Below are 24,721 nucleotides of genomic sequence, written 5' to 3'. Positions count from 1 at the left end.
TTATAATTTGTAATAAGCATATGGGGTTAGGATAGAGTTTAGTATGTATAACTCTTCACAAGGATTCAACTCCAATATTGATAAGTTTTTCTGTTCCATAGAAGAAACTGAGATTGATAAAGCATCTGAGATCTTATTTTTCTTGTTAAATTGCTATTAAACACACACAGGAAATGAGTTTTTTAAAAATATTGAAGACCTAGGTGATGGATTAATAGGTGCAGCAAACCACCATGGCACACGTTTACCTATGTAACAAACCTGCATATCCTGAACATGTACCCTGGAACTTAAAATTTAAAAACTACGTATTGAAGAAAATTAGGATATATACATAGGATTAGTGAGAAGACTCTCTCCATTAAAAGGCATCTTGCATCGCTTCTTGGTCTTTTGGCTAAGATCAAGTGTAAAAGACATCCTGCTATGAATGTTTTTGTTAACTTCTAAGGTCCTTAAATGCATTTAAATGAAGTTTAATTTATAAAATGCATTTAGTAAGATCTTTAAAAGTATGTTGTTACATATAGTAAAATGATATTTCTCAACTCCCCAAGTGAAATACCACTAAAGGCAGAAGAAAATGAAATTATCCCATCCACTGACTTGGTCCCAACCTGAGCATATGGATAGGGCCCAAAGCAGTAATTTCTTAGAAGTTTAAATTCAGTGTTAAAAAATTTGTGTCTCTTTTGTATCCAACCTCATAATGTATCTGAACATCTTAATTTTTTTGTTTGTTTGTTTGTTTTTTTTTGAGACAGAGTCTCACTCTGTTGCCCAGGCTGGAGTGCAGTGGCACAATCTTGGCTCACTGCAACCTCCACCTCCCAGGTTCAAGCGATTCCCTTGAAGCGAAACCTCAAGCCTCCTGAGTAACTGGGTTTACGGGTGCACGCCATCACACCCAGCTAATTTTGTATTTTTAGTACAGACGGGATTTTACCATGTTGACCAGCCTGGTCATTAACTCCTGACCTCAAGTGATCCACCCGCCTCAGCCTCCCAAAGTGCTGGGATTACAGGCGTGAGCCACCGCACCTGGCTTGAACTTGTTAATGTTTAAGTTTGCTTTTTTTCCCTAAATCTTTGCTGAAATTATGCTCTTAGGGGATATGTCAGGTTTGTCAAATAGTTACCAATACCTCTTCTCTGGGCCTTCTCTCCCTCGTTGATAGAGTGCCCTAATTTGAAAAGCTTAGAAGACAACTTTTTTAGAGTTTAAAATCTCAATTTATGAATTTATGAATATAATGTAAGAATCTAAGAATGATCCCAATTACAGTATTACAGTTTCACTCAGAAAAATTCCAATGACTGTTGGAAATCGTATTTCTTGTAAAATGCTTATGGAGGTAGCAAAAAATCCCAAGTTATTCATTTTGAGTGTTTATTATAGACATGTTTGAATCTATCTCTTCCATAAATTTATTACAAAATATGATATACCTATGTGACAGATAACTGCTAAGACTTTTTTTATAGACTTAAAATGCCATGCTGAAAGTCAAACTGTTTATGTATTTTATGATTATAGGAATAATTTTGTATGTAAAGTTGAGTATGGAAAAGAGTTAAATAGAATCTATTATCAGCATGATAGAGGCCAAAAAAACAAAGCAACATTCTGAATAATGCAAACACAGTAAACGTTTAACCTCCTGCCACCTTGATAAAACCTCTTAAATTATTAAATCAATATACCTACACAAAACTGACACACTGTCAGGATAATGGAAACTTTAGATTTTCTAAGTCGGATGCCAGATAAATAACTTTGCCTTGATGTAAAGAATTTTCCAACTTGTCCAATTCCTCTGGTTGCAAAGCTTGACCTCAGTAGCTGCTTGTGATTCAGAGAATTCTGAGGCAGTACAAGTAATGACACTTGGATAATGGGCAGCAATTTAAGAATGTCATGCTTCACAGAGCCAGCCCATCACAAGTAAAGCTGAGAAATGGTACCCTGTGGCCGGCCAGCCAAATTGAAACTGAAGTGGTAATTGATATCATGGGGTATCACTCTAATGGGATTGTCACCCATTGATCTGAAATATTCATTTTTTAATCATAGGCAAAGAATTGGACAACTTAAAATGACAGCTCTCTATTCTCAGGACTTGACACCCAGGCTACTGACATTGTTCTTTTCAGTTCTGCAAATGTGACAGCATTTAATGCAATAGAAGCAATGAATGAAGTTACCCAGAAAAGGTCAAGTGAGAGGTTTCTTCTTGGTTCCTCTGTTATATTGCACAATCTGTTGAAACAATTCAGTCAGAAAACAGTTGGCTTGGAAAAGGTCAGAACAATAAATAGACTGACATTATGCAATAATTTTTTAAAAACTAAAATAGTGTTAGGTCTGTAACCAATCCATTTGAAAGAAATAGTTCCTTCCGGCTGCTGCGTTTTAAAAATGACACCAGACATCTTTGACACTAGATTTATTTCCACTCTGGTCAACAGTAGTGTTCTTTCATAGCCAGTGAGTTTTAAGATAAGTTTTTTCTTTTCTTTCTTTCTCTTTTTTCGGTCCAGCTTCTTTCTTTATTTCTGCAGAAAAGGACACTCTGTAGCCCTTCATGAAGTTATGTCTACAGTGGTGTTATTTCAGAGAGTTCCTTTGTTTCTCTCCCTAACCCCCCCAAATTTATTGAGGTATAATTGACAAGTAAAAATTACATATATTTAAGGTATACAATGTGTGAATTACATTATAAAACAATTGAACTAGTTAACATATCCATCACTTCACATTTTTTTGGGGGGAGGGGCTGGTAAGAACAATTAAGATCTATCTCTTAGCAGATTTCAAGTATACAATAGAATTAACTACTGTCATCATGCTCTAATTAGCTCTCCATGACTTATGCATCCTGCATAACAAACTTAGTACTCTTTGACCAACATGTCACACCACTCCCTTTTAATTTCATGTGTTTCTTGTGGTAAGTTAAATTGGGGTTTTGAACCTTAGCCTTTTGAATATGTTGGATTAATTAGTACCAAAATTATTTTTGTCTTTTTTGATACATAAGCAAAAGCCATAGTTCTTAAGCAGAGATAAGGAATAATTTGGACATCTATGTAATATAAAATATTTTTAAAATATTTTGCAAAAATTTTTTCTGCATTTACTTATATAGGTAGAATAGAATGCCAACATTTCCATTTTGCTTTATTTTATAAATGAAAGTCGTCTGACTTAATGACCAAATGGTATATAATGTATTATTGGAGAATGTTCTTTTGAATAGAAGACATTGGTTTTACACTTTTTTGCAGAGTTTGACTTGGGAAGGTAGGAAGTCACATGAGGGAAATGCAGGGCTGATGTCTAAAGAAAATAAATGTTAGTATGCACTTATTTTTTTAAATGTTTGTATAGTTTTCCTATGTGCGTAGGAGAGAACATTTATCCCTTCTGCTATAATTGTATATGATTACATAGAATTTTAATAGAGTTGTAAATATTGGCAGGCTTTCATTTGGGGTGATTTTCGTTTATTTTTGTATTTGATACTTTCTGACTGCCTGGAGGTAGTAAAATGTTAGTCTACCACTGTTAGCTTTGAGTGAAGAATTCTAATATTTTGGAGAGGTAAATACATTTAAAACATTGTACATTACCATGTGAAACTACCATTTTATTAGTTACATTTAGGCATGGAAATGCAAAAACAAATCTGTAATTCTTCTGTCATATCATTTTTATGCCTCACAAATTCATAGCCAAATAGCCCCAATTTCATATGTTAAAAAAACTTCCATAAGATCAATAATATAATATCTTGAAAAATATTTCAGTTTGAAAAGACTTTCAGTACTATAGGATGATTCAGAGGCTAATGCCTTGCCAAAAATATATCTGTTAAGTAGATTTACTGTTAAATGGGAAGAGATTTGTTGCTGCATGTTCTATGGCATTTTTCATGTAACATCTTTTGTGTATCCCCACAACAGGAGGTGTTAACTGCAATTCATTCAACAAATATTTGTTGAGCCTGTGTGCCAGGCACCATTCCAAGGTCTGTTAACAGCCTTACTATCTAGAGGCAGAGTATATAACAATAGGACTTGTTGTAGCCTCAGGCCAAGATGAATTATGAAAAAAATATTAAACTTGGTCTTTTGGCATGGAATGATTTTTGATACAATACTTGCCAAGTTCTGTGACTTCCGTAATTGCAGAGTGGGTCTGCAGTTGAACAAGATTTTGCCTGAAGTATACGTATCATTGCCACGATTTTACTTCAGTTTTGTTTCCCTCAAAATATAATTTGCTAAACTTTTAGAAGGAAAAAATGTTTCTTCTATAGACCTAATCAAGCTTGTTAAATAAAATTATTACCTGCTTGCTCTTAGGTTCCAAACTCTTCAGATACTCCTAATGATCATCTCCCCATGAGTTATGAAACGGGCTTGGCTCTGATATATGATTATTAACTTTTGTGTAGCATTGTACACAGACTGATTTGATGTGACATGAAAGTTTTCACAAAGACTTTAAAATTATGTTCATTTTACTTGATGGGTGTGTGTTCAATTAAAAAAAAAAGTCCCTGTGATTGTATATAAAATATAGTATCCTGTGATGAGGAGGATGTTAGATTTAGTTTCTTCCTTTATGAATGAAAATATCCTTCTCTCATAATTGTTATGAAAGCTAAATGAGAAAATATATATAATTTATAAAGTTAAATTCAAGGATTTAATTCATTTGTAAAGTCGGCTTCAAATATAGAGTATTACTATAATCTAGTTGCCTCTAAACCTCAGTAGCCAGCTTTTTTTTGTGACAGGGAACCTCTATTGAGGTTTGAGGTAATGAGGGTAAAAATGTAATTTCCCAGAGAAGAAGCTTGTGACGTTGATGACTTTAGGGATGTAAACAGGATTATGAGGGGGAAAAAAAAAGAAACACAAAAAACCTTGCCTCCAGAGAGATGAAAACTACCACATGGGCTCTAAGTCTGTGTCAAAATATTTTTTGGAGTTAGCCTGACTCTGGAGAGGTCAGTAAAATAAATGGTTACACTGAGAGGCCAGATTAGCAAGTATGGGTTTCTAAATGATAAACTGCTTTTAGGCTAGAATCAGAGCTGAATCAGCCCTCTGACCACTTATTTGTTTCTAGGGTGTTTGAAAGGCCTAGTACTGAGTTCACGTGGTACATGATTGTGGGCTGGGGAGAAGGGAAGTATATTAGATTCTAAGAAACTGTATTTCAGTGGTTATCCTTTTTTTTTTTAAATAAGTAATAATGAATATTTAGAACAAGAACAGTTTTGTAAGAAGGAAAATACCTAAAATCTGAACTAATCTTCTGTGTTTTTATGACATTATGTGAATCAAAGGGGTTTTCCTTGTAAGTAAAAGAAAAAGTCAGGAGTATGAAATCCTAAACCCTCTTCCTCCGCCTATAAAACCCTACAGGTACAGTTGTAGAAAAAAATTGCAAATGGGGAAGAAAAATGCTTTCAGCTAGAAAAGTTAGTTTTGAATTTGTGTACTCAGTAACAGAACATGTTGAAATTTTTATTAGATGCAAGAAGATGTCTCTAAAGTAAAATCCTTTGTGTTGACATTAGATTTTTTATTGTATTGTAGTAACTTTATTCAAACTTTATTTTGTTTAGCATTTAACAGAAGAGAAACCTGATGGCCTTATCAATGAAGCTACTAGGTATTCATATTTAAAGTATATATTGATCACTGGCTAATTGTAAAGAGAAAAATCACTAAGATGAAAACCAAAAACAAACTAAGAAATTTTAAAACATAGTCAAGGAAAATTTATTTTCTTTTTTCCCATAGTTGAATTATTGCTATCTATTTATAATGATCTGATAACTAAACTTTTACTGAAAATCATTTTTGTCGTAGCATAAAGTGAATGCTGAACACAGTAGTTCTGTAATTTTGAGGAACTCGGGAAATATTAACATTTAAAAATTTTTTTTGTTACACAATTTCTTTGGGATTGAAGATTTATATATATATATATAAAATAATAATTATTATTTTTGAGACAGAATCTCACTCTGTCACCCAGGCTGAAGTGCAGCAGATGTTGGCTCACTGCAACCTCTGCCTCCCAGGTTCAAGCTATTCTCTTGCCTCAGCCTCGCAAGTAGCTGGGATTACAGGCACCTGCCGCCATGCCCAGCTAATTTTTGTATTTTTTTTTTCTTTTTGTCTTTTTTTTTTTTTTTGGTAGAGATGAGGTTTCACCATGTTGGCCAGGCTGGTCTTGAACTCCTGACCTCAGGTGATCCACCCACCTCCACCTCCCAAACTGCTGGGATTACAGGCATGAATCCACTGCACCCGGCCTAACTTAAGTATTTTTGTAACTTTTTTCCTTATGAAAATATGGTTATTATAGAAAATATAAATAAGCCAAATAGAAAATAGCAAAATTGGATTTGTGGTGTACATACTATTGAAACCTGCTTTTTCAGTGAACTAAAGTTAATTTAGTTTTGAGAATTTAGTTGTATTCTTTGAGATAAAGCATAAGACCCTGAATAATTAAGGAAAATTGAAAGAATTTCCAGTTTTACTCTCCTGTTAAAAGAAAATAGAGCTTCTGATTATTATCATCTACTTTGTTATCTAGCATTCAGTCGACTGGATTCTTTACGGAGATAATATACAGTATATTTATAGTGATAAAGAAGAAATTTTTGCAATATCCTGATACATCTTCTGAAGTATAGCTTTTTTTTTTTTTTTTAAGAAATGGAGTCTCGCTATGTTGCCCAGGTTGGACTTGAACTCCTGGGCTTAAGGGATCCTCCTTCCTCAGCCTCCTAAGTAGCCAGGACTATAGGTGTGGTCTACCGTGCCCAGCTCTGAAGTATAGTTTTCAAAAAACCTGTTTAATAGGTTTTTTAGTATTAAGTGAACTTATTCTATGTCTTTGAAAATTTTGGTAAATATTACAGTATTTTAGTACATAACCTCTTCTTATTTTCACCATATTGGATATCTGAATTTTATGCTTTTCTTCACAAAGAAAATTATGAGTTTAAAATCATCCTTTTGATTGTAAACTTTTTGAGACTTACCTGTGTAGCACAAGAGTAGCAAGTAAGAGAACTTAGTAAATACTTTGCAAATGGGTAATGTGAAATCTGAACTTGTATAGTAATGAATGCAGTTCATTCCCATTGAAAAATTAGCGGATTAGTAGTAAACTGAATCACTCCTATAGAGCACTATGTAATTCTTAACTGATATATTGATCTACATGAGGTGTTTTTATTTATTTTTAATTTGTTAACATTTCTCTTTTGATGTATTAATCTGCATGTGTGTATGTTATTTTAAATTTCTTAATATTTCTTTTTGTTTGCTATTTTAGGCAAGTTGCTTTGGCAGATATCATTCTCATCAATAAAACAGACTTGGTTCCAGAAGAAGATGTAAAGAAATTAAGAATGACAGTTAGGTACAAAATGATAAGTGTGTTAAGTGCCTACAGATCCATATTGTATACACAGAATATTTTTTACTCTGATTGTTGCTCTGTAGAAACTTAAGGTACAAGGTTGACCTGCTTCAAGAACCATTAGGGAATCACATATGTTGTTGATGGCTAACTGTTATATAAATAGTAATGCATAAAATTAGTCCCCAGTGCTTGCAGAATATAGTTTACAGTTAATAGACTGATATTCAGGGTCTTCTCACTCCATCCTTCTTCTCCTGTCTTCTCTTTGACTCTTTCCTAATGTCAGTCTTCCCTAACTTTACCCAGGATGGTTAATTCACTTTCCCATGGATGCATCCTGCCAGTTCCTGTCTTTACTCATAATGTATTCTCACTCTGCCAATCTTTGAATTCTTTCTTGTTCTGTTTTTTTTTTTTTTTTTAATTTATTCTATAGAGCCTATTCTGTCTTTCCCCAATGCCTATGTGAAGTCTTCCCTGACTCAAGTGGTCTCACTTTTCCCTGAACTCTCATTCACTTCATCTTCCTTAGCTGTCAACCATGCCTTGTCTTCCAGCTTTTTTTTTGAGGCGGAGTCTCGCTCTGTTACCCAGGCTGGAGTGCAGTGGCATGATCTCGGCTCACTGCAAGCTCCGCCTCCCGGGTTTACACCATTCTCCTGCCTCAGCCTCCCGAGTAGCTGGGACTACAGGTGCCCACCACCACGCCTGGCTAGTTTTTTTTGTATTTTAGTGGAGACGGGATTTCACCATGTTAGCCAGGATGGTCTCGATCTCCTGACCTCGTAATCCACCTGTCTCGGCCTCCCAAAGTGCTGGGATTACAGGCGTGAGCCACCGCGCCCGGCCCCAGCTTGCTTTAATATCTTCTTTGTCCGTAGCCAAGGCAGATCAGCATAGGACAATCAGGACAATATGAATGATGTTCAAATATGTGCTAACAGTCATTTTGCTGACTGTTCTGGAGACTCCCATTCCTTTTGAAAACAAAGATGGACTTTTCAAATGAAGTTATAGTTCAGGCACTTTGTTTTGAATTATTTTGTAAGACCTGAACTAACAAAAGCCCTATACAGAGAGACATTTGGTAGCTATTATTATTGGTTATCTTTAATGTGTACAATGCTTTGAGCGTGATGCCTCAAAATTGCTATTCTTAGTATTTGTAAGTTCTACTGACATCAGATTTTGAATCTGTCGTCTCAGTTCATATAGTACATATTATAAATTGAATCAATAAAGGTAAGGCTCATTAGATTATTTGCAATGAGTAATGATTGTGGAAGAAAGAAATTCATATTTTTTCCACATATTTCATCTTATTTTAATAGTAAAGTCCTTAAACTTTACTATAAACAAAATATAATGTCTCCATGTGAAGGGTAGGTATTGTTGCATCGTGTTGAAGATCACACGGACCTTGGAATCTGCTTGGGTTCTAATCCTTGGTCTGTTTCTCATTGTCTTAGGGAGCTTATTTACCCTTTTAAAGCCTCCTCTGTAAAAGGCATAATGCCTATCATAAGTTTGTTTTGAGTATTACATGAGACAATGTTGGTAAACTTTGCACAGTGCTGACACATAGTAAGTGCTCTGTTAGCTATTATTATGTCATTTATGTCATTTTTTTCTTAGCTTACATAGTAAGTTCAAGGTATAGTAAAAAAGGTAAGAAAGAAAAAGATGGCTGATTTTGAAAAGGTGAAAGTGATGAATGAAGATTGCTTTTACATTTTTTGACACTGGCCTTCTAATCTTGTTTCTCTTCAAAAATCTTGTGCACCATTGTGATTGCTAAGAAGAACACAATCTATTTAGCAAACGTTTTTGGCATAAAAGGAATGATAATTATTACTTGGCTTTTATATCCTTATAGAGACCTAAGCTAAATCTCTGACACTGACAATATTGACTATTAGCCAGCTTGTTAACAGTACTAGAAATGAATTTGGAAGAAGCAATTTGATAAATTACACACCCTTTTGGCTTTTACCCTCCCTTTATATCAGACTTGTGACTGACTCAGAATCATATTTGGGGAGCTGAAAAAAGGTAAACATGTTTGAGAGGGAATAGCCATCAGACTATAGAGTGTATTCAAAAAAGAAGATTAAGAATTTTGTAAAATAGTGGAGAGACTTGCCTCAGAATCATTGTATGTGGGAAGCCTTACTCATGAGAACAAACTTGAACAGGTAGCAAGAATCTTGGGTAAGTAACCCTAAAGACAATTGAATTCATGATAGAGAATTGACAATTGATGATAGACAATGGAAAAGATAAATAGATGAAGTATACAGTGTGTTGAAAAGATTTTAACACGTACTTTTTGGTGCCATACAAAGCCATATTCTATAGTATCAAAAGAGGGAGAACAGGCATAACGGGTAGAGAGCCTAGTTAGGGAACTGAAGAGGTTATTCTATAAAGGAACCTGGGATGTGTGACTTAGAATTACTGTGAATACTAAGGACAGGCTGGGGGCAAAGCCACTTACAACCAGGTTTTTATTTTTAGTGTGTATATTAGCCATTTCTACTATGTATGCCTGAGGAAGAAAGTGACCACCGTAAAAATTTTGAGTATCTACTCATTTTTAAGAACATTAGGATAACTGACTACTTATGAATGACTTTTTCTAAAGTGAAGCATCTTTTTATTAATCACAAAGTAGCCCTTAATCTGACAGTTGTGCGAAGTTTTGTATATATGTTTTATTGATGTATGAATGGAATATATGTGATTTATGGTTTGAAGGAAAATCATAATTACTTTTTAAAGCAAGTTTTGTTTTTCTGTTTTTAATTTTTTAAATATTTTTAATAAACACAGATGTATTTGTGTATGCTTATTTCCTGTTTTAGAAATAATGTACTTTATATACTTTTTTAAAAAGTTAATTTTTACTTTTAAACTTTGTCTTCCTCATTTATTATTTATTTCAGATCCATAAATGGACTAGGACAAATCTTAGAAACACAGAGATCAAGGTACTTTTAAAAAGCTATTCCTAATATACTAACAACAAATCATTTTAGTTATTAATAATAAACATTAAGTAATTGACAAATACACTTGATTCTAATATAAGAAAGACGTAAGTGCATTTAAAAAGAATTGGATCCAAAATGTTATTTGGAATGCTCTTAATAAGTTAGTTTGGCATATTTAGCTAGTACATTTGCCTGTCTTTAAAACTAAGATTACAAAGCCATGATAACACTATGTAAGTGTTTGCTTAAGGAGGAAGAAAAGACTTCTTTTTTTTTTGAGACGGAATCTTGCTCTGTCGCCTGGGCTTGGGCTGGAGTGCAGTGGCCGGATCTCAGCTCACGGCAAGCTCCGCCTCCCGGGTTTACGCCATTCTCCTGCCTCAGCCTCCCAAGTAGCTGGGACTACAGGCGCCGCCACCTCGCCTGGCTAGTTTTTTGTATTTTTTAGTAGAGACGGGGTTTCACCGTGTTAGCCAGGATGGTCTCGATCTCCTGACCTCGTGATCCGCCCGTCTCGGCCTCCCAAAGTGCTGGGATTACAGGCTTGAGCCACCGCGCCCGGCCAGAAAAGACTTCTAAACACTCAAGAGGATAACTCAGTACAGAAATCTGAAGAAGTATATTGAGGAATCTTCTCTTAATTTGAAGTCTTTAAATGGCTTTTTAATATTTTAAAAGCCTTCTTAGTGTTTCATAGTTGCCAAAAAATACATGGAGTCTTTACCGTGAAGTTCCTGACAAATTCTTTTATTAAATTTTGATTTTCATTTTCTTTAGCTTCTGTTCCTAAAACATCTGTGAAGTGTATTTCTGTAGATTAAACTCTGTTTTCCATTGAATGTTATCTTAATTTCAGAAAATTTCTCTGCAGGGTTATTTTGTTAAACTCATTTTTTTTTTTTGGTGAGAAAGGCTCAGCAGCTGATAGACTCAGCAACAGGCAGCCAGGAGCTCTGAGACTCACAGCTGGCAGTCTAGTTCAACTCAGTCTCTACTTGAGAGATTCTTTCTTTGGAAGTACAGCAGAGGCCTTAGGTGAGTGGCTTGTCTGCTATGGCAGAGATTAGAGGTGCTGACAGACTGCCGTAAGTGTTAGGCAGCAACAGCAGCAGCTGCTTATATGCATGTGAACAGCTGGGGAATTTGGTATGCATTCTCAGGAGCCACTCATCTGCTGGTAGAGGTAGCAGAAGAATGCCCTTAGTGTAAGTCTTCTACAACCATACACCAAATGTGCTCCCCACATTTCAAATTCCATTATAGAAAGTCTCTGATAATCTCATTTATACCATGAGCCATTCCTCAGTATCTGTCTTCTTCCTGTTAGTGTTCTACAATTCATTTCTCCTTAATTTTTCTCTTCTTTACAAAATGTCACACAGACAAGTGCATAATACTTAAAGAAGCTTTTAAAAATAATGGTCATAAATAGCTATGGTTCTGTCTTAATATTCATATTTATAAACATTTTCAGTCAAGTCTCTTCTTTTCATTTTGGAAATATCCATGTCCTGAATAAAAGTTTCATCTTGATTAGTTTATTATGTAACAATTTAGTTTGTTTGACATTTCTAACTTTTATTTCTAATATTTGCTTTATTATAGAACAGTAAACATGCAGTGATTGATTTTTGTTACTTCAAGTGGATGAGTGAGCAAGTAACTAAAATCTTCTTCTGTGAATTCTTCTTCAGTGTATGGAGGTTGCCAATGCATCTGAGAATCTAGGGACTTTCTGAAATAGTACTTCCTTGCTATGAGGACTGAAGTTGGATTAGAATCCTTTTCAATGAAGATCAGATGTCCTGAGTAGAATTCTTATTATTGGGTCCTGAATCTTACATTAAATATTCTCTCAAATTCCTTGAGGCATAGCAACTTGAGCTTACCAGTTTAGAAACTGGAGATTTGGGCTGGGTGTGGTGGCTCAGCCTGTAATCCCAGCACTTTGGGAGACTGAGGTGGGTGGATCATGAGGTCAGGAGATTGAGACCATCCTGGCTAACATGGTGAAACCCCATCTCTACTAAAAATACAAAAAAATTAACCAGGCGTGGTGGCGGGCGCCTGTAGTCCCAGCTACTCGGGAGGCTGAGGCAGGAGAATGGCATGAACCCGGGAGGCGGAGCGTGGAGCTTGCAGTGAGCTGAGAGTGCACCACTGCACTCCAGCCTGGGCGACAGAGTGAGACTTCCGTCTCAAACAAACAAACAAACAAAAAAAACCTGGAGATTTGGTTAACAAAATAGTCAAAGTCAATCTTATAGAAGTTTTGTTTTATTGTTTATTTTTTAAAATATTTTACTATCGTGTAGCTGACAAGTACTGACAATAAACTGCTATAAGCATGTGTAGGAAAAGGCTCACCTTGAGTAGTTAAGAGTAAGGAAAAGGAATAGTGTGTAGCATCGTCTTATTGGGAAGACTTAAGTTGATTTACTAGCAAATGGAAGTACTAGTGAACCACACAGATTTCAGATACAGGAGTAAAAGATGAGAAGATGTGTCATTTTAATCTTCTCTAGACTTTTTCCTAATTTTTAGAAATGTAAGTGGACTGAACAGAGGAAGACCAAAACACAGTTGGTCAATAATAAGTTAAATTAATTTGACAAACTGCCTGCTATGCATTTCATAGCATTTTAAGGACTATTTAAGCAATGGATAAGGCAAAGGCTGCCTTTAAGGAGATCAGTCATTGGGGGGAAACAGAGAAGCAAACGAAGAAAAAGGCAACATATTAGATATTAATATAAATACAAGAATTTTAAAAGCACAGAGTTCTATAATAATAGGAAAATGGAGGGAATGATTACTCAACTTTTCTTGAAAAAGAGTCAGGAAAATATTGACCGAGAAGGCAGTCATTGACCTAAGTCTTAAATAATGAGTAAGGCTTTTACAGATGAACTAGGATAGGGACAACTTTCCAGGTATAAGGAAGATTTTGTATTCCAGGGACCTTTGAATATTTTAGAATGGCTAGAAAACTTGGTATTATGTAGCACAGAAGAAGTGGTATGACTGAAGAGATAGAGAACTTACCACAAAGGGTCTTGAATGCCATGCTACATAGTTTGGATTTTCTTCTGTAGGGAGCAAGGAGTTAGTGAAGGGTTTTAAAAGCAGTATGACTCTTGGGAGGTAGATTCAATGTGGGGCTAATCTCTGAGGTATAGGAAATACAAGGAAGAGGGGCAACAGGTCGGGTAGTGGTGGAAGTAGGTTTGGAAAATGTGATTAGTTTTGTAAACATTTTTGAGTTTGAAGTGCCACTGGGGAAGGCATTTGGAAATTTATTTCTAGAGTTCAAGACTGAGCTATCATTGCAGTTTGCTCAGCTATTTACTGAGCTATCTACTGTCAATTTGAGATACTGGATACTTGGATTGGCTGGTGCACCCTGTTTGTGAGACTCACTGGAGTTTGAAGAGATGACCATTGGAAAACATCCCTAAGTAGTAGCTGCAATTCCAGCCCCACCTTGGAGAGCCAAAACGCTCTTTGTTTTCACTCTCCTGTCCTTGGTCTTAAAGCTACTTAAGCAGCTTTTAGACATAGGGAAAATTGAAAGCCTCTCCTTTAGGAAAAACATTAGGTACTTCTGGAATAGAGAGTTCAAGATATTAGGGGAAAAATGAACTTTTGAAGCTTTTTCTTTCCCTTTTTTGTTTACTTCATTCTCTTATTCAGTTTTAAAATGCTGGTAATGATTTTTTGTTTTGGTTTGGTTTTTTTTTTTTTTTTTTTTTGTCTATTTTAATGCTTTGGAAAAGATCTGATGGTTTTATCTCCAAAGGAGGAAATTAATTTGATGCCATGGAAATTAGTTTTCTAGCCATATGCCTTGAATGAGTGAAGAATTTCTTTTTCATGGTGGTACTAAATTTGGGGAAAGCTATAGAAACTTTCATCTGGAAGCTTACACTTTTCTTCTTTATTGAAAATTTGGTGAGACACTTGGATATTTTATTATTTTCTGTAAAAGAGTGTAATTTGTTGTATAGATCTAATAGTGATCCTTTTTTTGGAAGTATGGAAAGAATCTGAGTATAAAGCAGAATTACCTCTGGATGACATGTATTCTCAAGGACACTGTCACAGTGAAACAGTTTATTTAGAAGCTTATGTTTCCAAATTGTTGAATTTGATATTCACAAAATTGGCATGTGTAAACTTTATTAAACTTTAAGCTGTTTCTTAAGATGAAGATGACAAACTTGGAGGGAAACTCCATTCATTTGGTTTATTTTTATTTATTTATTTATTTATTTTAATCTTTTTGAGACAGAATCTCACTCTGGTTTGAGACAGAATCTCATTCTGTCCCCCAACATGGAGTGCGGTAGTGCGATTTTGGCTCACTGAAACCTCTGCCTCCTGAGTTCAAGCAATTCTGCTTCACCCTCCCTGTAGCTGGGATTACAGGTGGGCGCCATCACACCCAGCTAATTTTTGTATTTTTAGTAGAGACGGGATTTCGCCACATTGGCCAGGCTGGTGTCAAACTCCTGGCCTCAAAGTGATCTGCCCACCTTGGCCTCCCAAAGTGCTGGAATTACAGGCATGAGTCACTGTGCCCCTCATTTGTGACCTGTCAATATAAATATGCTCAGTAGTGGAGGGAGGGGTGAGGAGTGAAAAAGGAAATATGTTTAATATTAAGACTTTGGCCTCTTAGTGAAAACTGATATTCAAAAATTTCTTCATAGAACATTTACTTCTTTGCTTGATCATTTTTCTAATTCTGTAAATCTGAAATGCCCAGAATTTGAGTTGTTGTTATAGTCTATTAACATAGAACTTTGGAGTAGTAAGATGGGAATTTGTCTGCCTTTTGCCAAGACAAGCATTCGTAATCTAACACAGTATTGTTGCCACAAGTATGAGTATGTGATAGACTGTTGAGAATAAACAAAGCAGGCACAGTTGGTCAGTCCTAAGATAAAGGAGATGTTTTTTCTTATATGTTTGTACATTTAAAAAAAAAAAATCTTGAATCTGACCAATTTTTTTTTTCCCTTGTAAGAAAATTTAACAAATGTTTGGCAAGCTTCTGGAATCTAAATTTGAAATTATACATTTGTCATTTTCTTTAAACATTTCTTCACCTTAACTTTGACTATGGAGAAATCTCTATCCTCTGCTGTATTTTTTTTTTTTTTTCTGTGCTAGGCTGGAGTGCGGTGGTGCAATCTCGGCTCACTGCAACCTCCACCTCCCAGATTCAAGTGATTCTCCTGCCTCAGCCTCCCGAGTAGCTGGTACTATAGACGTGTGCCACCACACCCAGCTAATTTTCGTGTTTTTGGTAGAGACAGGGTTTCACCACGTTGGCCATGGCCAGGATGGTCTTGATCGCTTGACCTTGTGATCCACCGCAGTGCTGGGATTACAGGCATGAGCCACCGCGCCCAGCCTGTCCTCTGCTGTTTTCTGAGCTTATGTTAAAATTATAACTCAATCACCAGTCTTTATAAATTTGCTTTTTTATATTTAAACCAAACCTAATGCTAATTGTGATGTTATTCTCACCTGATTTGAATCATTGAATTCAATTAAATAAGTTTAATTATCATTAAATAATTCTAAGAGAAATGATGTCTATTCGGATGGCGGGAATTTTCTTTCTACATGCAGCCCCATTCTGAATGAATGAAATCAAATCACGTGAAGATCAGGGTCCTAGAGTAACTTAATATTTTGTACATTGGTTATTTGACTTCTTGTTTTTATATTACATGTTATATCAAGGGACGGGGAATAAAAGAAATACAAAAATTGCAGAGGTATTTGGAATGTACCTATTTGTTAATTCTATTTGTCATTTCTTTTGTTTCATCTTTTGAGTAATAAGCCGCTTGGAAAAGTTTCTGTTCTTTAGCTGATTTTTTTTAGCTGTAAAAATGTACTTGGAAAGCTCATAAATTTCAGGATTGAAAAGATAATTGAAAGTTTTTTTTAAAAAAAGCTAATTCATTGAAGTAATAACCAAATAATTTTCAATCTTGATTCAACTGTGATTCAAATCTTATATCATTTGCCCACTTCTATGAATTTTATGTATAAAATTTTTTAAGAGTCAGAGATTTTTTTTCTTGATTAATTGGATGTATTTTCACAGAATTTCCAGCTGCTCATGTTAGTTTTCTTCCTTTTAGAGTTGATCTCTCTAATGTATTAGATCTACATGCCTTTGATAGTCTCTCTGGAATAAGGTATGTTTTGTATAATTTGCTTACTTTTATTGTTATGTACCTTTTTCCCCATAGTTAACGGGAATGATTTGCACAATTGCATCCTTGATTTAAGCTTCCTGCCATTCCTTTGGCATACAAGACCATTCTTAATGAGATGTGTTCTTGGAAGTTTTACTAATTGGTTGTTTGGAAATCATATTGCATTTTCCTGTAGAAATTATAGTGTAAATGATAGTTAACTTTAGAGGCTAATTGTTAACACTTCTACACTAAACACTATGTATAACACTCTTTCTATGAGAAAATGCATGAAATACATAGAAAACTTTAGCTTAGGGTTCTCACACAAATAACTCTCTTCACTTTAATAATGGATTAGTTTTCTGCCTTCTGTGGGGAATCTTTTTGGTAAGGGAGGGAAGAAAGATTAGTTATTCTGGTGCATCAGTATCTTTTTCTTTTTTTGTTATAGTGTGAACGTCTAACATGAGATCTACCCTCTTAACAATTTTTTAAGTGTACAATACAGTATTGCTAACTATGGGCATGAGGATGTGCAGCAGATCTCTGGAACGTTTCACTCTTTATAACTGAAGCTGTATACCCCTTGAATAGCAGCTTCCCATTTCCCTATCTTTGTAGCCCCTGGCATCCACAATTCTACACTCTTTCTGTGGGGTTGACTATTTTAATTACCTGACACAAGTGGAATCATGCATTATTTGTCTTTCTGTGACTGGTTTATTTCACGTAGCATAAAGTCATCAAGGTTCATCCATGTTTTTGCATATGGCAAGGTTTCCTTTTTAAGGCTGAATAATATTCCATTTTCTACATATACCATGTTTACTTTATCCCTTTTTCTGTTAGTGGACATTTAACTTGTTCTCACAGCTTGGCTATTGCAAATAATGCTGCAATGAATATCTCATAAGTGTCATATATGTCCATATAAGATCATGAACATGGACATCTCTCTGGGTATTTTGAATTGGTGGGGCAGGTTTGCTTAAGGGTAGGCATGGTGGGTGGCTCTATACTTGAGATTTCTAATTCTCATTCCTATATGTATTTCTTTTCTTTTTTATTTATTTATTTTTTTGAGATGGGGTTCTCTGTCACCCAGGCTGGAGTGCAGTGGCACAAACATGGCTTACTGCAACCTCGACCTCCTGGGCTCAAGCTATCCTCCCATCTCAGCCTCCCGAGTAGCTGGGACCACAGGCATGTGTCACCATGCTCGACTGTTTTTTTTTTTTTTTTAATTTTCTGTAAGCATGGGATCTTGCTATATTGCCTAGGCTGGTCTCAAACTCCTGGGCTCAAGTGGTCCTCCTGCCTTAGCCTCCCAAAGTGCTGGGATTACATGTGTGGGCCACCACACCCAGCCTTATATATATATTTCTAATTTTGCCTTAGCCATGCCCTTAAAAGCTAATTATATTTTCAACTAGTTTTTTTTTTTTTTCCCACCTTCAGTCTGTAGTGTTGTTCACATTTTGAAAACAATACCTACAGTAACCTGTGAGGTAGGACACGATAGTGTTTTATTGGACCCCTTTTACTTTATAAATTGGAAAAATTAAATTTGCATGTAGTTTGTAGGAAAAAAAAAAGAAAGAAAGAAAAAAGAAATTGATTGAGACTATTTCAGCAACCAGAAGTCTGGGATAGGCAGGGCAGTTATTCCTCCGTCTCAGTTTGGAAACTGAAGCTCAGAGAGTAAACTTGTCAGTGACAGAGTTATTCAAGAAGTTGTCTTCAGTTGAGAGATATGTTTTTCACCTGTAGCTCTGGTATTGGAGCAGTACCTTTTTAGACTAAACAAATTATGGCTAAAATTATAAAGGTATTTTCGGGGTACCTGGAAAAAATCAGCATTTTGCTTTTCTAGTTCATGTTAGTAGGAAGGCAGAAAAGTCTGGTGTACCTGAATTACATGTGAGTTATTTCTATTTTTCTAAAAATTCTTATAAATTATGCAAGGTTAAAATGACCACTGTTGTTTTATGGTAAATATAGTTATATCCTTTCAAGCCACTACTGTACAAAGTTGTGAAATCTCCCTGAGCCTTTTTCCCTCATGTCAGCTTCAGGTGTCTAGTATCACTTATGCTTGATAATGATTGTATGAAAATCATTCAGAATTACACTGTGTTTTTTCATATGAAACTTTTGTTTTACTAATTTTGAAATGACTGTTCTTCCATTAAACTAATACAGCCCTAAGCATAAATTTGGCTTGTTCATTTAAAAATGGTCCTTTTTTCCCATCTTAGTTCTGGCTTTACTAGGGAGATGGATTGGCTGAGGTTGTCATCTAATTCTGGGAGCTTAAGAGCCTTTGTCTTTTGCTACCCATTTCTGAAATAACCAGAAGTCTAGTCCATCCTAACTTTTCTCTTGATGATCCTTTTCTTCTTTTTACTTCAAGGCTCCAGGCCTTCATTTGGCTATCAGTGCTCTTTCACTAGTTAGCCATGATCCCTTTCATCCTCCACCTCTGGATTAGAACTACTAGTTTGATACTGTGGGCAGTTTTGATGGTTACAGATCCTGTGATACATTTAAATATGTTTACGAGGGGGAAAAAATGAAACAATACTGCATGAAATTTGCCTTTCTTCTTCTTTTTTTTTCCTTGGAGACAGAGTCTGGGTCTATTGCCCAGGTTAGAGTGCAGTGGTGCGACGTCGGCACACTGTACCCTCTGCCTCCTGGGCTTAAGCCATCTTCCCACCTCAGACTCCTGAGTAGCTGGGACTATAGGCATGCACTGCCACACCTGGCTAATTTTTTACTTTGGTAGAGAATGGGGTTTTGCCATGTTGCTGAAGCTGATCTTAAACTCCTGGGCTCAGGTGATCTGCCCACATCAGCCTCCCAAAGTAATGGGATTATAGGCATGAGCCACCACACTTGGCCTTTTCTTTTTTATATATTTATTTAATTATTTTATTTTATTGAGACAGAGTCTCACTCTTGACACCTGGGCTGGAGTGCAGTGGCTGTCATGGCTCTCTGCAGTCCTGAACTCCTGGACTCAAGTGATCCTCCCATCAGCCTCCTGAGTAGCTGGGACTACAGGCTTGCACCACCATGCCTGGCTACTTTTTTTGTTTTTACTCTTTTGTAGAGACAGGCTCTCACTACGTTGCTCAGGCTCATCTTGAACTCCTGGCCTCAAGTGATCCTCCTACTTGACTTCTCAAAGTGCTGGGATTATAAGCCTGAGCCACTGAACCCAGCACAATTCGCCTTTCTTAAACTAATTTATCTCTGTTCGGTCCAAGAGCTTGCAAGTTGGTTGTCATTTAATATGTTAAATACTGAAATATTTTTTAGTTGAAATTTTATTTTTTCCCTTTACATATTGTATCTTTTAGCATTTTATTTCACTAATAAGAATTAGAGTATGAAATAATTTCCCACCTTGATATTCAGTATATCAATTTTTGTTTCTCCTTTCTTTTTTTTTTTTTTTTTTTTTTTTGAGACGGAGTCTCGCTCTGCCGCCCAGGCTGGAGTGCAGTGGCCGGGTCTCAGCTCACTGCAAGCTCCGCCTCCTGGGTTTACGCCATTCTCCTGCCTCAGCCTCCCAAGCAGCTGGGACTACAGGCGCCCGCCATGTCGCCCGGCTAGTTTTTTGTATTTTTTAGTAGAGACGGGGTTTCACCATGTTAGCCAGGATGGTCTCGATCTCCTGACCTCGTGATCCGCCCGTCTCGGCCTTTGTTTTTCCTTTCTACTTCTGTCTTTTGCTGTAATTTGCTGTAATACAGGTACTTTCATTAAGGCATCCAGTTCTTTATATCATTCCATATTTTTACTTGGGAGAAATAGAAATGTTGCTAATTCCATCTTACTGACAATACCTAAATTATTGTTTCTTGTAGAACATAATGGTTTAAATATACAAAACACTAAACTGTTTGAGATTTTCTACATTTTATGTGTACAGAATTTACATTTTATGTGTGCAGAGATGCAAATTGTTATAAGATTACAAGTTAATGTGTAAGATGATTTCAGATTCGTGAATTTCAGGTTGCGGTAGCATATGCTTATCCACTAGATTAGTCTTTTAAAAATGTTTATGACAGGGAAAAAATAGAGGGCATGAAATTCTGAGACTTACTGGGAACTAAACTTAAGATGCTCGTTGTTAGATTTTTTTTTTTTTTTTTGCATATGAAGTTTTAGGCAGTCATTGTCCAACAACATTAAATACTGAACATATGGGAAGAGCACATGATTTTTCAAAATGTTTTTCTGAAGTAATCTCATTCTACACTTAAGAGCAGTTATAATGCTTTAGTGACACTTGAAGTAGCTATTTAATGTGATCTCACCACTATAGAGAAGGCTGTTGCACGACTTTTTTGTGTGTGCTTAGCTGCTAAACAGGAGAATCTTTTCCTGAGCAACCAGCTGGGAAGGATTTAATTTGACATTCTCCCTACTAGGACCCCCCAAAGAGACTCATTCCCTCCAATAGTTCCTACAAGTTCTTTCTCTTTCCTAAACTTGCTGTTACTAATTTACCCCTCACTGTTCTTCAAGGCAAAACATCTGCAAGGTTTTAAGTCCTTTCTCCCTCGTGTCCTGTCCCCATCAGTGTTGAAATGTATGCTACAGTTGTTATGGTTGTAATTTGTTATGCCATATTGATCTTCTTGTGCTTTTCATATCAGAACAATGCATTTTTAACATTCTGACTTTCTTTTTCTCTCAATTGGTAACTGACTATATAGAAAATTTATGGATACTATTTGTTTTTTAAATAAGTTCAGGGGAAAACATTGATAAAGGAAAATTTATCCTTTAACTTTCTTTAGGTACCAGCATTATTTGCACATTAGGAAGCAGGAGAAAATTAAGGAACTCTGAGCAATACTAGAATAGTTTTATATATATATATTTAAGCTTGTATTAAACCTGTTGGAATGGTAAAGAAATCTACTGACATATTTAACCACACAAAATAGTGTTGCTAAAAGATTAATTTTTTCTTTATTGTGTGCATATGTATATATATGAATGTGTGTTTTTTTAAAAGAAATTTTTAAAAAACTTAATCTGCCAGCTTTTCTCTATTGGAATTTGTGAACAACGTGTAAAATTGGAATTACAGAATAGTAAAATAGTTATGGAAAGTCACTTCATTAACCTTGTGTCACTAAATAACGTATAAAGTTAAATCAGAAGTGTATTCATCTCTGAATTTCTAATCAGTGGTTTTTAGTTTGCAGAAAAAACTTCAGCATGTGCCAGGAACACAACCTCACCTTGATCAGGTAAAAAAAAAAAAAAATCTAAATCCAAAATTCCTAATGAATGTTTTTAAAGGACCTATTTAACTAAATTGGCTATGTTTAGGACTATTTTATTGTAACCTTTTTCTAAAATGGTATTTTTGAACTGTGTTGATAATTTTTGGAATCTTAAATGCTTTTGACATAGTCTAATTCAATTTCTTAACACATAATAGGAAGTCATCAAACCAGATTTGTTTTAGAATCTGAGGAAATCATGCTTTCTAGCCTTTCCATTCTGTAGATTACTTAGCATATTGATTAGTTCTGATAGGGATTACTCCTGAAAAGCAGCCTGGGGGTTCTGTAGGCAGTCTGTTTTTAAGTATGTTGAATTGTTTAAGGAAAGGTCTGATATTACCATGGCTTATTTAAATAAAAATTGACTTTTTGAGTTTCACCTTCAGGTGGCACTATAAATTTGAACTTCTTAAGATGTTTTTAATGCTCTAAAATTCTAATGCTCTAAAATTCTAATCCCTAAGGTAAATATCTAAGATGCTAGGAACAAATTAAATATAATTTTACTGTACTTGTGTTTCTGTTAAGCAGATCATAGATCGTAGAGCTTTAGGATAACTTCTTTGTTCCACTTAAAACCCTGAGGGGTGGAGTAGGGGATGTGTAAGTGAGCAGTGTGCCTAGTCTTCCTTCCTCTGTCTCCAAGTGATCACTCAGTTTTTGAATTGCTGTTGGTTGTAATAGGGCCAAGATAACAGCTACTTGCATTTGTATTCATTTTGGTTCATATTTATGAGCAGGTTTACTACTATGTTTGTGACACCTTTCCCTGTGAAACTTTTGTTAGTAGGATATTCCTCTTCTCTTATCTTTAAAATGAATAAATGAGAGAAATACAAGTCCTTGGAGATAGAATTTATGGTTAAAAAAAAAAAAAAATCCCAGTTCTTTATGATAGTCGATATCTGTCATATAGATGAACATGAAGCACATTTGAGCTTCTGGGTAAAGAACATGATGCCAAGAATCATACGGATGAAAAGATGAAGAAAATGCAGCACTCACTTACCATGAACATTTGGAGCAGCCAGTGTCTCCACCCGTAGAATCTCGAATGAACCCCTATTGTGGCAGTTATGATGCCTTGTACTTTGGCTGAAATGCTTTTGCCTTGCATTAGTCTAGAAATTCCTTAAATGTAAAATCTTTATTGCTTTAGGACAGGGCTTGGTGGATACTCAGTGAATATTTATTAAAAGAATGAAAAGCTCTGTTTCTCAAATGGGTTGTAAGTCAGAATCACATGTGGAGCTTTTTAAAAAAAAATTCGATAACTCAGTAGTTCTCACCCCTCAATCTCCAGGATTGAGACTTGGGTATATGTATATTAGTGTATATTTTTAACGTTTTGTTATGGAAGATTTCAAACATATAAAAGAGTAAACAGAATAGTAAAGTAAACCCCTTCTGTGCATCACCCAGTTTAAATGGCATCAACATTTAGCTGATTTTATTTCACCTATCCTCCCAACATTTCTTTTGCCTGGAGTATTTAAAAAAACAAATGTTTTTTTTAATAGAAAATTTCAAACGTGCATAAGAGTAGAATAGTATAATGAGCCTGTATGTACCTGTTGCCCTTGCTGGAGTGTATGAAAGCAAATTCCAGACATTATGTCATTTTACTACTAAATAGGGCATGTCTATATATTTGAAGCCTCTGTAGGAGCTTCTGATGCACTATCCTGCTTTAGATAATATAAACATAGGCAAAGGGCTGTGGGATTCAGAGGCATGAACAATTTCATTTGGTTCAGTGGATCTGAGGTATAAGGGAGAAAATGTATCTTTTCCTCGCCTATCACTAGATTAATGGCTGAGATCTCTCTAACAGAAGACCAACTATCGAGAAATTTCAACATACCAATTTAGTAAGTTTTACTTGACACAGGAGCCTTCATAAAACATATCTGTGTATGTTTTATGCTAGTTACGATGTGGAAGAGGATAGTAATGGAGAAGCATAATTAGATAAAACAGTATGATCTAATAATAATAAACTGGGAAGAACTTAGGAAGGCCTGTTTGCTCAGATTTTTCTCTGTGACCCTTCACATTCAGACTTAAGGATGTTCTTTTCCTCTGTGTATAGAGAGGGCACCTCTTAAATGAGGGTCTTATAACCTGCATCAGCAGAAGGTCAGAAAATCTTTCCTAGGTTTTGCTTCAGGAGAGAAGGTGAGAGTGACCTTCCTGTTTCTGCCACTTTTTCAAATACTGAGGTGCCATATTTTGGGATAGCATGTCCTGAACCCCATCAAATGCTCCATGAAGATAGTTTTTTGTTTGTTTTGGTTTGGTTTATTTCTTTGCATACAGTAAAGCATGCAAATGTGTAATTTTAGTGTACAATTCAATGTTTGGTTTTTTTTTTTTTTTTTTTTTGAGACATAGTCTCGCTCCGGCTGGAGTCTCACCCAGGCTGGAGTGCAGTGGTGCGACCTTGGCTCACTGCAATCTCCTCCTTCTAGGTTCAAGCAATTCTTGTGCCTCAGCCTCCCGAGTGGCTGGGATTACAGGCATGCACCAACCACGCCCAGCTAATTTTTTTTTTTTTAGTAGAGATGGGGTTTCACCATGTTGGCCAAGCTGGTCTCAAACTCCTGGCTTCAGGTGATCCACCCTCTTCGGCCTCCCAAAGGGCTAGGATTACAGGTGTGAGCCACTGTGCCCGGCCTCAATGTATTTTTAAGTATATTTGTACCTATATATCTGTCTATATGCACATTC

General features: G+C 35.7%; 1 protein-coding gene across 5 annotated transcripts in view; it reads left to right on the top strand.

Annotated features, from left to right (window-relative positions):
• LOC117098509 (putative COBW domain-containing protein 7) overlaps window positions 1-24,721 on the top strand; it is a 53,987-nt gene that overhangs the window by 17,692 nt on the left and 11,574 nt on the right. For 2 of the 5 annotated variants that reach the window (XM_033237164.1, XM_033237169.1), the window contains exons 7-11: window positions 5,643-5,689; window positions 7,373-7,459; window positions 10,408-10,452; window positions 16,617-16,673; window positions 21,901-21,952. In XM_033237164.1, the coding sequence (XP_033093055.1) occupies window positions 5,643-5,689; window positions 7,373-7,459; window positions 10,408-10,452; window positions 16,617-16,673; window positions 21,901-21,952 (288 nt within the window). The remainder of the gene's footprint in view (window positions 1-5,642; window positions 5,690-7,372; window positions 7,460-10,407; window positions 10,453-16,616; window positions 16,674-21,900; window positions 21,953-24,721) is intronic. The other 3 variants (XM_033237165.1, XM_033237166.1, XM_033237168.1) reach the window with 3 other exon arrangements.

Source organism: Trachypithecus francoisi, unplaced genomic scaffold (assembly GCF_009764315.1).
Source record: "Trachypithecus francoisi isolate TF-2019V2 unplaced genomic scaffold, Tfra_2.0 Lachesis_group16, whole genome shotgun sequence".
NCBI lineage: Eukaryota > Metazoa > Chordata > Mammalia > Primates > Cercopithecidae > Trachypithecus > Trachypithecus francoisi.
Note: the sequence above shows the minus strand (reverse complement) of the source record. Positions and strands in the feature narration are given on the sequence as shown.